We start from the raw sequence: 15834 nt of genomic DNA, 5'->3' as shown, positions 1-15834 counted from the left end.
GCAGTGAAAAAGCCCAAGATCACTAGATGACGATCTTTTTAAAGACCGTTGCTCCAGTAGCTGGTAAGCAGGATACGAAAATGCTCTGTGAAACCGCATCTTGGTGATCTTAAGAATGGGACAGTGGCTTTCGTTACCGAGTCAGAAATTGGGAGTGCCATTTTTCTTAGGTGGCTTTCTTCTTTGCTAGGCTATCTTACTGCCCCTTAAATGTATTTGTTGTGTTCATTTTGCCTTCCTTCGTGGTTTTTGCAAAGCCATCGCAAAAAAGGCCTGGACCAAAATTCTGAATATATTGTGGTCTCATAGTTGAATTTTTTTTCAGCAGCCTGGAGACCAGGGGATAAAAACCCTTTGTAAGTTTTGCTTTTTGGTAACCTCTAAAGGATGCCGTAACAACGACAACAAAAAAGCTTTCCCCCCTCCCCCTCTGTTGAAAGCAAGCCTATGGTCATCTCCAAGAATCATCAGAGGCAGAAAAAGAAAATAAACTTGCATGTCTTTCATAATTTCTGCTCTTCTTTCTCATGCTTCATGAGAGCTGATTGTCTGAGGTTATCATCACAGATGGATGTTCAGAAAGGGGACGATTTACGTACTCCTGTGCATAAATCAAGAGTTCTTGGCCGCAACTAATAAGACCTTTTTAAAATAGCCCACTAAATTTGCTTTTTAATGTCCCTTGTCACACAGTTTCTTCTGAAAAATGGCTAGGACTTTGGTATTAAGAGTTGCATAGAATTGGAAATCCTGCCAAGTGAGGCTAAGTCACCTGAAGCAGCTGCCCCAGCTGAATTTATATTTCTAAACAGCCAGGAAAGGCATGGGGTTATCTTTCCCTGTAAGTAATCATACAGTCCTATAATGTTTTCTCTATTTGCGGTTACTTTGTTTTTTGTTTATAGTGCTATAAACACAGCATTGCACATCAGCCATTAAATCAAAGGATAAGACATATGAAAAATAAAAAGAATCCGGTAAATGTTTGTTGCGAAGAGACTTAAAAATTCCAGCATTCTCTTCCGAGTGTCCTTCAATAAATATACAAATTCAATCAATGTTCAACCTATTGAGATTAACTTCAATCTCTCCAGGCAATTTTTGAATTGTATAAAGAGGTTGGAGAATAGAAATGAAGAGATTGACCTAGAAGAGAGCAAGAATAGGAACTGACACCCCCCCTTTGGAGGGGGGGTGCTCCCCCCCCCGGAGACTGAAATGAAATGTACAGTGTGGTCAGTTCTCAGAGATATTAGTGGTTTGTCAGCAAAGGAAGGCAGAGGGCAGCTCAGAATTAGGCAAAATTTCCTAATTAGCAAGAGCAGTTCAAAAGTCACGGAAGGGAATTGGTAGATTTGCCTCCCCCAGTTGTATCTTTTTTTTTTCTGGGGGGTGTGTGTCATTTAATTTGGATATACCTTAAGCAAAGGATGGACTTGGGCTCATGGGTCTAACGAAGCCTTGCCATCCTATGATTTTCTGGGTGATGCTGAACAGCCAGCATGCCCAACCCTGGAGCTAGGGGTGAAGGATGCTAGGCATTGTAGTACAGCAACTGTAGGGGGGGGAGCAAGTAAGTTACACTGGAGGAAGAGGTGAGATGAGAAGCAGTTTTGACATAATAAGTGAAAGAAGCTTAAAGGCGATCTGGGGAGTTCCATTTTGTTTGTTTTTATAGCTTATGCCAGGGGTCGGCAACCTTGGCTCTTTTATGACTCGTGGACTTCAACTCCTAGAATTCCCGAGCCAGCTATGCTGGCTCGGGAATTCTGGGAGTTGAAGTCCACGAGTCATAAAAGAGCCAAGGTTGCCGACCCCTGGCTTATGCCATGCTAGGTTACCCATTTTGTCCCTAATGAAGAGATTCCTGTTCTGATACTGTCAATTTCACAATTAAATCTTTTTTTTTTTTTTGAAAGAATAGCTAAAGTACTCCTTAGAAGTCTGGGTTGGGTTGAGGACATCTGTGCCAATGCCTTCAGTTTAAAAAGTCACCCAGCTCATGCTTAAAGAAGAAACAAAATGCTAAACTGGACCAATTCTTTATACGGTCACTGTTCAGAAGCGCCGAAATGTTGGCCGTCACAAGGTGAGCTGCAGAATTAAGATGGCTGGTATTCAAAGGCCGCCTACTGTACGGTACCGCTTCAAAAGGCGCAGGAGAGCTTGGAACACTTTTCTGTTCTAATGGTTAGGAGCAGGGCACCAAAGGAGGGCGGGGGGCTTGTTTTCAAAGCAGCCACTTAAAAGACGCAGCTATCTTAAAAGGTCCAAAAGCGATCCCTCATTCCAGCCCTCTCAACTCCTAAAGCACCTTTGGTAAAGAATTAGCACAGCCCTCACTAGATTTACAGTGGTGCATCTGTGGATAATTTCACTTTACAGGAAAGACGGCTGTATTTAGTACTATGGTGCCTGTGAAATGCAAAAATCCAGGCAGTTTGCTGGGGTCCATGTACAAATACAGCTAGTCCTCCATTTACGGGTCCCCCAGTTGGGACCAGAATTTCCACTGCTAAGCAAGGCGTTTGATAAATGAGTTGTGCCCCATTTTACAGTCTTTTTTGTTTTTTTGGGGAGGGGGGGTCATGATTGCTAAGTGAATTATGCAGTTGAATTATGCAGAGGAATCCAGCTGCCTCTCTTGAATTTGCTTAGCTGCCTGGGAAGGTTGCAAATTTTATTTTTTATTTATTTTAATTCCATTTATATCCCGCCCTTCTCCGAAGACTCAGGGCGGCTTACAAGCTTAGCAGTAGCCTTCATTCTATGTATATGCCTGCTTATTAGGGCTTTCACACACACCCCAAGCGGCATTATTACAAAGTCAGCTTATTGCCCCCAACAATCTGGGTCCTCATTTTACCTACCTCGGAAGGATGGAAGGCTGAGTCAACCTTGAGCCTGGTGGGATGCGAACCTGCACTAATTGCAGGCAGCTGGTGTTACTTAAGGAGGCATTAGCCCACTGCTCCACCAAGGCTCATATGGTGATCACATACATCATCCTGGGATCTTGTAACCATCGTCAATGCCAGTTGGTTGCCAAGTGCCCAGATTGTGATCAGGGGACCGTGGGGATAATTGTAAGGGCCGATCATAACTCACTTTTTTTTAGTATGCAGTTGTAACCTGTTACAGACACTGTGTCAAGGACTAGCTGTGACCCCCCCTCCCCTTGCAGAACAGGCTTCTGTCATGCCACCAAGAGCTTCCAAGATGCTGGGTGTTTGTGTGTGAACAACTCTAGTTTTAGCATGATTTCTCCCCCTTATTTTTCATATATTTTCTGATGATTCAGGATAGATCTTCTAAAGGGAAAAAAAAGAAACTACGTTTCTGAAAATTGATGCCACCAATATATAATTTTAGTTGTCGCAGGGAAAAAGGACAATGACCGAATCCACTTAAACGTCCTAAATCTTGTAACTAAATTCTTAGTTGTCTCTTGTCTTCTCAACAGCAGCGTATCACAGCTGGTATTCCAAGTGCTTTAAGAAAAAGAGGAAGGGGAGGCCAGAAAAAGACAAGAGGAAATGAGGGGAGAAGATAGCTCGGCTTTTAGCAAGAGGCTTTCTGTTCCAGCTACTTGTGCTCCACGCTGCAAAATACCAACAGGTGATTGCACTTGCCCAGCAGAAAGCTTCCTTTTAAAATTCTTTTTTAAAAAAACACTTTATTATTTTATCAGGTCCTGACCAGCAGCTGTAAAAACACTAAAGCAAGTCCATTTTTTTTCCTTTTGCCAAAAAAAAGAGAGAAAAAAAAGCAGAAACATATTGAAAATGGCAAGCTTTTTATAATAATAATTAAAGTAATAAAAACATACAAAACTTTTTTTTAAAATATATACACACTAAGGCTGAAGCACCTTTTTCAACTCTTTAATTGCAAAATCTTTGTATGAAAATTCTACCCAACGGGGTACATAATCTATGCATCGTATGTTCTATACATCTTCCCCTCCCCAGGAATAAAAAGGTACCTTGTTTTCGTTTATTCACTTTTTTATTTGTCAGGTTGAAGTGCACTTCCAGCCCAAAAGCTGATGGATGCATGGGAAGTCCGCGTTTGGAAGCTGCAGTTTTCTTCTACTAGATTTATTACTGTGCAGATTACGGGTTATCCAGTTCATTCTAACCAAAAAACAATGGATGTATACTGGTATTCTCTCGGACGAAGAGACAAACGTATTTCAGAACAAATAAAATGGGACTCAAGTATAGCAATCGAAGTAATATGGCAACAAAAAGGAGCATAAGTCAAGATTTTAAATCCGGCGGCCCCTTTGACAGGAGGCAAACGTTAGTGTCATTGATGGAATCTCTGGATTCAACCAAGATCTTTAAAAAAAAAAAGAGAGAGAGAAAAAGACGAAGATGCCGAAAGAAAATTAACCCTTTCCAATGTCTTGAAAACGTAGACTTTCATCTAAATGGATCACTTGCAGAGTTTTGTTTTTGCTTTGTTTTTTAAAAAAGAAAATCGGTTCAGAGTTCGGTTGCACTTTTTTAAGGGGCGGGGTTCAGATTTTTCTGGCTTCCCGCCAAATCTATTTTTATTTTTATTTTGCTCCATGCATGGCACATTCTTTTGATTTATTTATTTATTCTTTTTTATTTATTTAAGCTTCAAACCTCCCCGTGAAAAATATTTAAATATTCCAGGTAATAAAATAGATTATTATTATTATTATTATTTCTATATTCTATGTTTGGCCTAGTGCAAGGGCGTGTCACCTGGGATACCCCTTGAAATAACTCCGGGACCACTGCATGGCAGGCAACGCAAGGCACTTTCGCAAGTGATCCAGTTCGGCTTGAATCCGTTCCCTTTCCGAGGCAACTTTCTGCTTCTGGTTCCTTAGTTCCTGCAAAGAAGAGAAGACTCACTTAAGATTCGTCACATCCTCCTCCTACACTGAGGCAAGCAGGGATTTATAGTATGGGTGTCCAACCTTGGCCATTTTTAAGACTCTGGGCAACTTCAAGACTTGTGGACTTCAACTCCCAGAATTCCCCAGCCAGCCATGCTCCCTGATGAATTCTGGGAGTTGAAGTCCAAAAAGTCTTAAAGTTGCATGGCTGGCTGGGGAATTCTGGGAGTTGAAGTCCACAAGTCTTGAAGTTGTCAAGACTGGTCACCCCTGATTTATAGGATTCTAGAAAACACAGCACCAAAAATACAACTCCTGATCCGAGATGTCACAGAAGCTTCCCCGAGTCCAAAATTTCCTCTTTTGCTTTAGCAACCGTCATGTCCACATTGCCTTAGACTGAGTTGCAGAGGAGCTAAGCAAAGATGGATGGGAGACCAAGAAGAGATCCGAAGCCTGGAGTCTTAATGAGGAAATCACTCCCCTCCCCCCCCCAAAGGCACGGACTTCCAGGTTTGGCCAAGAAAGCTCACGGATGGGTTGACTGAGGGACTCTTGCCCGTTTAGCTGTGGGGTGGAAGCCCTACTTACCGTCATGGTATGCGAGAGCTGTTCTGCGGTCAGACTGAGGCTGTAGTGCTGGGCCTCTAAACGTCGGCACTGAGTTTGCAGCACTTGCCGCTCCAGGTTTTGCTCTGCGATGGAATTTGAACCGGGTTACTCAACTGACAGGAGCAGGAGAAGGGGCCTCTTTGAACAACTGCTTTTAATAACAAGGAACGCCTCCAATGATGTCAGCAAGTTGCCAAACCCATGCCAACCCCATAGGCTTGAACTATAAATAAAGCCATTTCCCCCATTTCTAAGGGTCTTTTCACCTTGTACCTGTGGGAGAGGTACTTACTGTACGTGCATAAATAAAGATATTAATCTTTCCAGCTCGGATGCTTTTTTGACAAAGGCACACTGGACTAAGAACCACACCAGCTGCTACCATGTCTGGTTCAGGCTACTTAGATGGAAAGTCGTTTGTCAGATGTTTGGGAAACTAAATCCGGGCCCTTCCTCCCTGCCCAAACCATGGTGGGAGAGAACAACCCGCCAGAGATGAGATGGGCAGAAAATAAATTTCATATTAATTTTTTTAAAAAATCATAATCTACATGTTGGAGCATTCAGAAGTTAGCTTACTGGCCTTTTGGGGGAAGAAAAAAGAAATTTTCTCTGCCTTTTCCAGCATGATGCTCCAGAATCCAATAAATAAATAAGCAGACAGATAAATCATGAGGTTTTTTTCCCCTTGGGGGAAAAAAAAGAATAGCCTTTTTTTTAATCCCATTTATATCCCGCCCTTCTCCGAAGACTCAGGGCGGCTTACAATCTAAAGCACAAATCAATGTGCTTAGCAATAGCCTTCATTCTATGTATATGCCTGCTTATTATTAGGGCTTTCGCCCCCCCCCCCCCAAGCAGCATTATTACAAAATCAGCTTATTGCCCCCAACAACCAGAGATGAGACGGGCAGAAAATAAATTTCATATGTTTTTAAAAATCATAATCTACATGTTAGAGCATTTAGAAGTTAGCTTACTGGCCTTTTGGGGGAAGAAAAATGAAATTTTCTCTGCCTTCTCCAGCACGATGCTCCAGAATCCAATAAATAAATAAGCAGACAGATAAATCATGAGGGGGTTTTTTTCCCTTGGGGGGAAAAAAAGAATAGCCTTTTAACGTTCCTTTCAGAGTTAGCTTACTGGGTATTATTCCACAGCAAATGGAATTTGCAACAGATTGCAAGAATGAACCCCAACAGTCTGGCAAACGCACACTTGGGTGATGCCTGCTTCTCACCCTCCCCCCGCTTTTCTAGGGGGGGTGTAACTTGGCCAACTGAATGCTCCATATCTAGAAAACAAAGGATTATTGTTCTCAACGGAGGCTTTCATTTATTAGGCTATCTCTGACAATGCCAAGCTCTGTCCCCACACCGTAGCCATCAGTCAGTAATCCTAATGGTCAATAAATCTTCTGATCCGGAGAAAGAATACTAAAGATGCAACTAGTTAATGAAAAACAGCCACTTGGAAAAGGAGTCACAATCTGCTCTGTTTTCCCCCCTGAAAAAATAGATATAAAGCAAAACTATATTGGGTGGGAATCTCCTGGACCAGTGTTTCTCAACCTTGACCATTTTAAGATGTTTGGACTTCAACTCCAAGAAACCCCCAGCCAGCACTGGGGAATTCTGGGAGTTGAAGTCCAATACGTCTTAAAATGGTCAAGTTTGGGGAAAAACTATCCTGGACCACTGCAGCTTACCGTCAACATGCTCTTGATAAGCCTCAAAGATTGCTTCAATCCCGTGCCATTTTGGTCTGGGGTACTCCTCCTCTTCCTCTTCCTCTTCCTCGTCTTCTTCGGAATCCGAGATCTTCTCATGTTCTGGAGGAATCAGTCCCTTGTGCTGGGAGTCTTTCTGTCCATTTTGCTGAGGCAAAGACCCCCAGCTGGAAGTCTGCAATTCCGGAATGTTATAATGGATGGAAGCGTCCACTTTATGATTCTGCTCCGCCAAATGAACCATTGAATTGCCTAAAGGCCAGCAGACACAAAGGAAGATATTGGCACCCGGCTGAATGATGACTGGATCTCTGTGTTGGCACCAAGTGCGACAATGATTTGGGTCAGGAGATTATAATTTCTGAAGAGTCGTATGATAATGTAGATAGCTACGAGGAGGCCTTTGATTTAGAATATAGAATATAGAATATAAGGTTGGACCTTGGTGATCTTCTAGCTTAACCCCCTGCTCAAGAAGAAGACCCTATACCAGGGGTAGGCAACCTCGGCTCTTTTATGACTCGTGGACTTCAACTCCCAGAATTCCTGAGTCAGCTGACTCAGGAATTCTGGGAGTTGAAGTCCATGAGTCATAAAAGAGCCGAGGTTGCCTACCCCTGCCCTATACCATCTGTACAAATGGTTGCCCTGTCTCTTCTTGAAAACCTCCAGGGACGGAGCACCTACAACTCATGGAGACAGGTCATTCCACTGGTTAACTGTAATTAATTGTTAATTTATTGGAGTTTTATTGAATGGAATCCTATGCCAAGGGCAAACTCCATCCCTGGTTTTGCACATGTATAAAATCCCATTTTAGATCTAATGGACATCCTCCACTGTCCCTAATTCTTCAAGAAACCCAGGGTTTCCAGTATGTCTTTTCTGCCCACCTTACATAATTGAGATGGAGCATCCCTGTCATGAGACGTCCGTCAGCGGAAGAGGGTACCACAAGAAGGCATTTTTCTTCCCCTTCTTTCCTCTTCTTTCAAGAGAAGCTGGATCGTCAAGGATGGTGTAGACTAGAGCCATGTTTCTCAACCTTGGCAACTTTTAAGACACCTGGATTTCAACTCCCACAGCCCTCTGGCTAGAGAATTCTGGGAATTGAAGTCCACACAAGGTTGAAAAACACTGGTGTAGAGAATCCCGCAGTGTGCCAGGGGTTGGATCTGATGACCCCTTAGGTCACTTCCAACTCTATGAGATGTTTCTAAGCCCTGATACAGTGATGTAGGAAGCTTCACATTTCTAAAGGAGATGGAGCTTCTAATCCCAATTTTGGTTCATTTCACCCATAGGCTTCCATAGGCTATATTGTCCTTGATTTACAACCAATCATTTAGTGACTGTTCAAAGATCCAACAGCATTGAAAGCAGTGGCCCATGACCGTTTTTCACACTTACGCCTTGAGGATCCCCATGGTCACATGATCAAAATTTGGACGCTTGGTAACTGGCATGTTATTTATCACGGTTGCAGTGTCCCGGGGTCATGTGATCCCCTTTTGTGACCATCTGACCAGAAGCCAGATTGACTTAACAACCACGTTACTAAGAACTGCAGTGATTCCCTTAACAACAGTGGCAAGAAAGGTCGTAAAATGGGGCAAAACTCACTTAGCCACTGTCTCGCTTAGTGACAGAAATGTGAGGTGTCAATTATGGTCATACGTCAAGGACCAGCTGTGAATACCCCTGGAATGAACCGGTCTCTCTGCCTCTGGGGTTCCTAGTGGCCCACGTCATCCTTACCTTTGTGTTTCTGCAAAGCCTTCTGGGTGGACTGCAAGACAGACTCGTGGAACTGGTGAGCAAACTCCTCGGCGAGGAACGGTTCCCACTGCTTGTTCTTCCCGTTCATGCTATGGGAGAGCGGAACAGGGACCTCTTTCGGCAAAGAGCCCCGGACACAGTTCAGGAGGCTGAGGTTCTTCTTGACCGTGTGCCCGTCGCTCAACCGGGGCTTCTCAGCAGGAAGAGGAACGGGGTCTTTGGCTCTGGAAAAGTCATGTGGTCTCAGATGATTTGTTCTGCAGGACTCCGTGGCCTTCGGGGCTTCTGGCAGAGAAGCTGGAGCCACGTTGACCGGTTTATCCGACTCCAACGGTGCCGTTTGCTGAACTTGTGAGTCTTTGGGAAGAAAAAAAGCCACACACCAGTTAGGATCAAGAAGACGTTGTACCCTGTGACACCTCTGGAATTCACTCCTGGTTAGAACATGGGGATGGCTAAGCCCAATCATGCAGAAAGATACCTTTCCATTTAATCCTTCGCAGAGTTGGGGTTCGTTTCCTGATAAAAGAAATATATTTGGAAGCAAAGCAAAACCGAAACTATGCTTAGCAGTAGCCTGAGGGTAGCTTTAAGCTTATCCCTGAAGAGGAAAACGGTTACTTGCTCCAGGCAAATATGCGCACAAACAAACCACGGCCTGCTGGAGCCCAGATCAGCCATTTTATTTGACAAGGGGCTTCACGGGGACCACCCAAACTGCAGCTGTCCTCCTGCAGAGCCTCAACTCTGATTCCCGTATTCCCAACCCTGGTCTGTCTTGGCGTGATTTTTGGGAGTCCTTTGGAGATAATGAGGCTCAAGGGGCATTTCCCCCCCCCTTTTGAAATTTCTGCAAAAATGGGCAAAGGTTGCATTTCCACCACTTTCTTGGGAAGCCCCATTGAAGCAAATGATGGGAAAATCAAGATGGTCACAGCCCCTTTTGAGACAAAGCATCATCCAACAGACCAAACAGGCTTCTGGAAAGCTATACATGTCCCATTGATGCCAGAATGGAGTTAGATGAGGAAATGGGGTTCCATCAGAAGAATCTCCCAGCCTCAGGAAGCCACTGTCCATGGTCCTTCCATGTCTTGCCATGAGATGCCACCATTTATATAGCTACTTACCAGCTTGGGCAATACTAGGACTGTCCCGTGGGGAGTTTTTAACTGACAATGCCGTGCAGATATTCTTTTGTTTCATGGCATGAAGCATCTCTGCCAGCTTCTCTTTATCTGCAAAACAGGAAGCAAAGACAGTTTTCAAAGGACCAAGGACAGGAAGCAAGAACCCTATCAACATGGCCTAGGAGAAGACCCTGGTTGGGTAGGTCTACCATGGGACATACATGTGTTGAGTCAACAAGCATTTGGCACTTTTGCGAAATTAGTTAATTGTTTCATGGAGAGGATGCTTTGGGTTCTTTGGCTGGAAGCTTAAATCTTGGCAACTTTAAAGACTTGTGGATTTCAACTCCCAGCGTGACTGGCTGGGGAATTCTGGGAGTTGAAGTCCACGGGTCTTAAGTTGCCACGGTTAAACACCCCTGCTCTAAGGATTTCAAAAGCCATCTGCAAGGGATCAAGTATGAATTATAACCAGTTCAGGCAATCAGCAGGAGCTTTCCCTCACGTATTTTTTCAAGACTCAGGACAGACAAACAATCTAAGACAGCAATACTGCTTCGGTTCCTCCAGAGAGCTGCAGTGCTCGACAGCCATGGAGAAACATGAATCTCTACAATCTGCAGCACCCCAGATCAATACCTTTCCTCTTTTCCGCGGTAATGTGGGTTAAATTGAAAGTTGTGAGGAACCTCTTCTTCTCTTCAAAGTTGGGACCATGGTTCATTTCATCCGGGCTGTAACGTGTGGAGAGCACAAAACGAGGGGAAGGCGTTGGACGCTTATTCTGGATGGTGGGTGGGGAAGGGCTGCTCTCCCTCAACATTCTCCGTCGTTTCCTCCGCTTCTGGATCAGCAGCTCCTCCTTCTGTTGCTGAGTGGTCAGCCCAAAAAGCTGCAGGAACTCCAGCTTCTAGAAGAACCAAACAGGAACGTCAATTTACGAAGGCTTTCTCTTTGGCTAAACTAGGCATCAGCCAGGGCTTCCACACCATCCATGGTTTTCTTGACCACAGGAAAGGTCTCATCCCTTGGGACAGATTAAAACAAGAGGAAAGGCCATAATAATACCTTAAGAGCATCTCATTTTTAGAGAAATACCTAGCCGGTCAACCCTTTGTGATAAAAAGCATATCAACTGTGAAGAAAAGGAGAAAAATATCCATGACCTAAAAACCAGGGGTCTTCAAACTTGGCCCTTTTATGACTTGTGGACTTCAACTCCCAGAATTCCTCAGCCAGGCATGTGAGGAATTCTGGGAGTTGAAGTCCACAAGTCATAAAAGGGCCAAGTTTGAAGACCCCTGACCTAAACAAAGGTCTAAGATCTCTTCTGCGGCCAACTGAAAATATGAAAGTGTCCTCTACTTGAGTAGTCTCCACCACACCACCACGTCTACCTTAGATTTATGACCCCAAGGAGAATTTATCTTCTGGCATCAAGCACTGCTTATCTTTAAAGGCCAACCATGCACAAAGCAAGCGTCATCTGTTAGAAGGAAGGCTGCACGCTTCTGGTTGCTACCAAAATTCAGACCCTGGCTTCCTTGTGAGATACATCTTAGATTAGGGATAAGGCCAAGCGAATCCTACAGATCGTACAATGCACCTCCTGTGGTAGTGAACCCTCTGTTACAATCCAGAACCCTTTGATCTACATCTTTACGGGGAACGGGATGACACCTACCTCAGAGGAAGTGTCCAACTTCAAAGGGGGCTGTTCTGCCACACAGCGTAGGTGAGCCCGCACTTCCTCTTCATCGCTCTCGTCATAAGAATCATCCAGATCATAGTAATATCCTGCATACCCCAAGCAAAGCAGATGTGAACTTTGATGGCCGCCAAAAACCTCATCTTTTGCCAAGGTGCCCTCTTCTCCCTTCAGAAACCCAAGCAAGGCCATCGGAAGCATCTGCGTCCCACCACGATGGGTCTTCTCAGGGAAGAGCTGAATTAATTCTCACAGCTGTTCTGGGTTCTCAGAAGGACAGGGGCACCAAGGGCAGCTGGACCTATCATGTAAGACTGCTCTACAGGGTGGTAGCTATCCATCTGCCAAGACAGGCATGGAGCCTGAGCCAGGGCTATTTTGCCTGGGAGAACACTCAGATCCTGCAAGGAACAAATGAGGCAAGCCAGCACCCGGTTTAAGGAATGACAGGTAAAGCTCAGAGGAAGGCAGGAGGCAGCCAGCTGTTGGCTTCTGGTGCTTATAAACAGGAGATGGCCGCTGGATTTGTCCCCACGGTCTGGTTCTGCTACAAGATGTTAGCCTCTCTCTTGAACCATAAAAGAGCATCAAGCAGACACATATGCAGGCTATTACAGGTCAGGCCTGAGGTTTTCATGGAGCAGGATGAAGGCCAATTTCCAAAGGACTTTCCTTCCAGGTGTGACATGGAGCCAACTGGGACCTTGAAGGATGAGCACCATAACTCATAACACCCCCCCCCAAGGCATAGAAGTCAACACAGCCCTAGCTAACACACTCCTGCAAAGGGGCAAACTGGAGGGACCCTGGGCAGAAGGAGAAAGATCTAAAGAGAGAGAAGGCTACGCTGCCTCATGATGGAAGCCCTGAATCCCCCTCCCTTCCTACTTAAATGTTTTGTTTTCCTCCCTTTTGCAAATCCCACCATGGCTGTACATTCTCGATGAATATTTAAAGCTGCTTTATTAGTCTCCGTTCATCATTTATTAATTGGGCTTGTCTCAGAAAGACAATTTGCAGAGCAGCTTGAAATAGGTCTTCAAAGGGAGCTGCAGAGAGGGGTAGGGAAACCTGCAGACAACGGACTCCCTGGTAAGGCCATGGTGCTTTTTGAAAAAGCAGGGGAGACCTTGGGGAGAGGGGGGACAGGGGCTAAGCAGAAACAAGACAGGGGTCCTTTCATTTGACATTCTTCGCCTGGCCAGAGATACACGAGTCTTGGCTTGGATGTAATGTCTTTTTTCCTGATTCCTTTTATTCCATTACCATGGGAACAATGCTTCTCTCTCTCTCTCTCCCTCTCCACTAACCTCCCTCCCTTCTAGCCTGATGTTGTTCCCTAGTTGGGTCATGAAACGTCTGCAGGAAAACCACCCAGCTCAGAGAGCACCAAGGACCCCACACAGTCCTCCTCCTCCTCCTCCTCCTCCTCCTCCTCCTCCTCCTCCTCCTCACTTCTAGCACTGATGATGTTCCCTTGTAGGATCCTGAAACATCCACAAGAAAACCACCCAGCTCAGAGAGCACCAAGGACCCCACAGTTCAACCCTGAGCTACAAAGATTCTCTTCTATCCATTTCTCAGTTCTCCTGTGAAGCAGGAAACCCTGAGGAGGGTCGATGGGCACCAACCTTTCTCCTGAGCTTCTCTCCTCTTCCTCTCCTCCATGTCCAGCTTGCTGACCAGTTTGCGCTGCTGGAGCAAGAACTCGTCGTAAACATACATGGGATCATGGCCTCTGGGCAGGAGATGCCTGTATGGTGAGCCTGTCTGGTTCTTCAACGTCTCGACAAATGGTCCGCTTTGTGGGAGGGGGGTCCTCTGCTGCAGGGGCTTCTCCCATTCGCTTAATAAGGGTCCGTGGGGAAACCCACCGGGCTCGGATCCACCCGTCTCCCGGCCTGGTAGGTATTTGTCCAAATGTTCCTTTTTCCGGGCTCCGTCCTCAACCTTCTCGGGACAGTAGACTCGTTCCACTTTGACCAAGGGGATGGCTTGCCGGGTGGACTCGTAGGGGCTGACGTGGGCGGGGAGTGGCTGGCTCTCCTGTAGCCTCCTAGCTTCCGTGGTGTTGTCGATCAAGGAGACCGGGTTCCAGAGTGACGTGGGCACCGGGTGGGGTTGCGGCTTGGGGGATATGAGTGGAGGGGGCCCTCCAAAATGCTGGGGTTGCTCTCGACTCCCCAATTCAGGGCGGTTCGGTCCCAGTCTGGAGAAAAAGGAAAGCAACATGGTATTAATGTAAACAAGGCTGCCCGGGGAATCCTGGGCTTTCATTACTAGGCAAAGTGAGTCATACCAAATTTTATGAACTTTTTGGGCATGGCTGTTAAGCAAATCACTGTACCTGTTAAGTAAAACATTGCGCTCATGAAGCATTTCCGGCATAAATAAGTCCTCGTTGTTGCTTCCAAACTACCTCCTACCATCTCGTTCTCTTTTTGCCAAGCAGTGATCTGAAAAAGAGCTGGTTGCTCTTTTTTTCCACGCCTTCCTTTTAGCTTTTATTTTAGGACTAAAACGCAGGTTTTTTGGTTTTTTTAGGGCATTTCGATTTTGCATTGCTCGTTTTGTTTGGCTGAGAATTACCCTGGGAGTAATGCACGCACAAAAGCCTTACGCAAATAAAATATCATCATCATCATCATCATTATTACTACTACTACTACTACTATTACTATTACTATTACTATTATTTTGTGCCTGTCTTTTATACATTATGCAACACAACATCCAAAACTCAGTTTCTGCTCTGGATCACAGTTCAGTGCAACCAGAGCTGGACCTTTTCTCTGTAAAACCCTTCAGTAGAGGGCGCCCTGGCCACAGAAGTTGTCCAATTCATGCCTGCGGGACTCAGAATGAGCGACATCTAGTGGCGTTGCCATTAAATGCGGCAGAAACCAGATTTTCCTTGTCACAAGCGTTGTGCTTACTTCTCGGCTGGACACAAATGCCAATTTCTCCAAGGAAAAGCACACAGGAACCATCTAAAGACCACCTAGTGAGCTTCTCTGCTGTGTTCAATGTGGAAATTCTCCCTCTCAAGCCTTGGCAACTTTAAGCTGTCTGGACCTCAACTCCCAGAATTCCCCAGCCAGGATGTAACCTGTAAAAAAAAAAACCTGGAAGGGATGCATTTTGCCAGCATAGAAACCATACTGTCCAGTTGTTTGGGGCTTAAAGCAGATGCTCAGCAATTTGCAAACCACAGTTTGAGTAATTTATATTAAATGTGTGGCAAGAAGCTTTCTGAGTAGCCAACTGAGCTTGGTTAACCAAAAAGGAAACTCCTTTTAGAGTCCATTAGAGCGGTCAATGTCTCTCCTGAAAAGCATCCCTCCATAAATTAAACCGCAGAAAAAGGAAGGTTTTGCATGTCAACGAAAGCAGCAGCGTTGTCTAGAGTGCTTGTTCCCTAGACAGGAATGACCTCTCTGTAAATTAAACAGCCTAAGTCAGAGGTGTCCAACCTTGGTAATTTTAAGATCTGTGGACTTCAATTCCCAGAATTCCCCAGCCAGCATGGTTGGACACTTCTGGTCTTAGCTTTAAATGTAAATAAATACAATGCTATTATTTGTGAATCTTGATATTTGGGGGAAATGATCCCTTCATATTCCCTAAATCAGGGGTCTTCAAACCTGGCCCTTTCATGACTTCTGGACTTCAATTCCCAGAATTCCTCAGCCAGGCATGCCCCAACCAGAATGCCCCAACCAGCTAAGGCCGAGAACCCCTAAATTAGACAATCTCCAGGATGTCTTTCAACCATCCTACTCTGATATCCAGATTCTAATACCTGGAAGGTTGCAAATCTCCCCTGTCAATCATCATTCAGGCTCACAGATTCCAACACGAAGAAGCCGCCCTCAAAGTTACGCTCAAGCGACACAGAGAATGACAAGCGTGTAATCCTTAAATAAGTCGCAAAAGCACAACAGAGACTCGATAAGCACCAGATTTGCTGCAGCCGCGCACAGAACAGCTTCCCACTCAA

The 15834-nt window shown here is 45.1% G+C and overlaps 1 protein-coding gene across 6 annotated transcripts in view; it reads right to left on the bottom strand.

Annotated features, from left to right (window-relative positions):
- Positions 1-3511: 3511 nt before the first annotated feature.
- The window catches only part of GSE1 (Gse1 coiled-coil protein), a 175333-nt gene continuing 163010 nt past the window's right edge, over positions 3512-15834 (bottom strand). For 5 of the 6 annotated variants that reach the window (XM_081336126.1, XM_081336130.1, XM_081336127.1 and 2 more), the window contains 9 exons: positions 13466-14043; positions 11811-11923; positions 10766-11036; positions 10127-10234; positions 8976-9353; positions 7197-7469; positions 5468-5571; positions 4740-4870; positions 3512-4136 (listed from right to left, as the gene is read on the bottom strand). In XM_081336126.1, coding sequence (XP_081192252.1) covers positions 4016-4136; positions 4740-4870; positions 5468-5571; positions 7197-7469; positions 8976-9353; positions 10127-10234; positions 10766-11036; positions 11811-11923; positions 13466-14043 — 2077 coding nt within the window. In that variant the 3' untranslated portion in view covers positions 3512-4015. Of the gene's footprint in view, positions 4871-5467; positions 5572-7196; positions 7470-8975; positions 9354-10126; positions 10235-10765; positions 11037-11810; positions 11924-13465; positions 14044-15834 lie in introns of all 6 variants that reach the window. The other variant, XM_081336125.1, reaches the window with a different exon arrangement.

This window comes from Vipera berus (genome assembly GCF_964194415.1).
Source record: "Vipera berus genome assembly, chromosome: 10".
Classification (NCBI taxonomy): domain Eukaryota; kingdom Metazoa; phylum Chordata; class Lepidosauria; order Squamata; family Viperidae; genus Vipera; species Vipera berus.
Note: the sequence above shows the minus strand (reverse complement) of the source record. Positions and strands in the feature narration are given on the sequence as shown.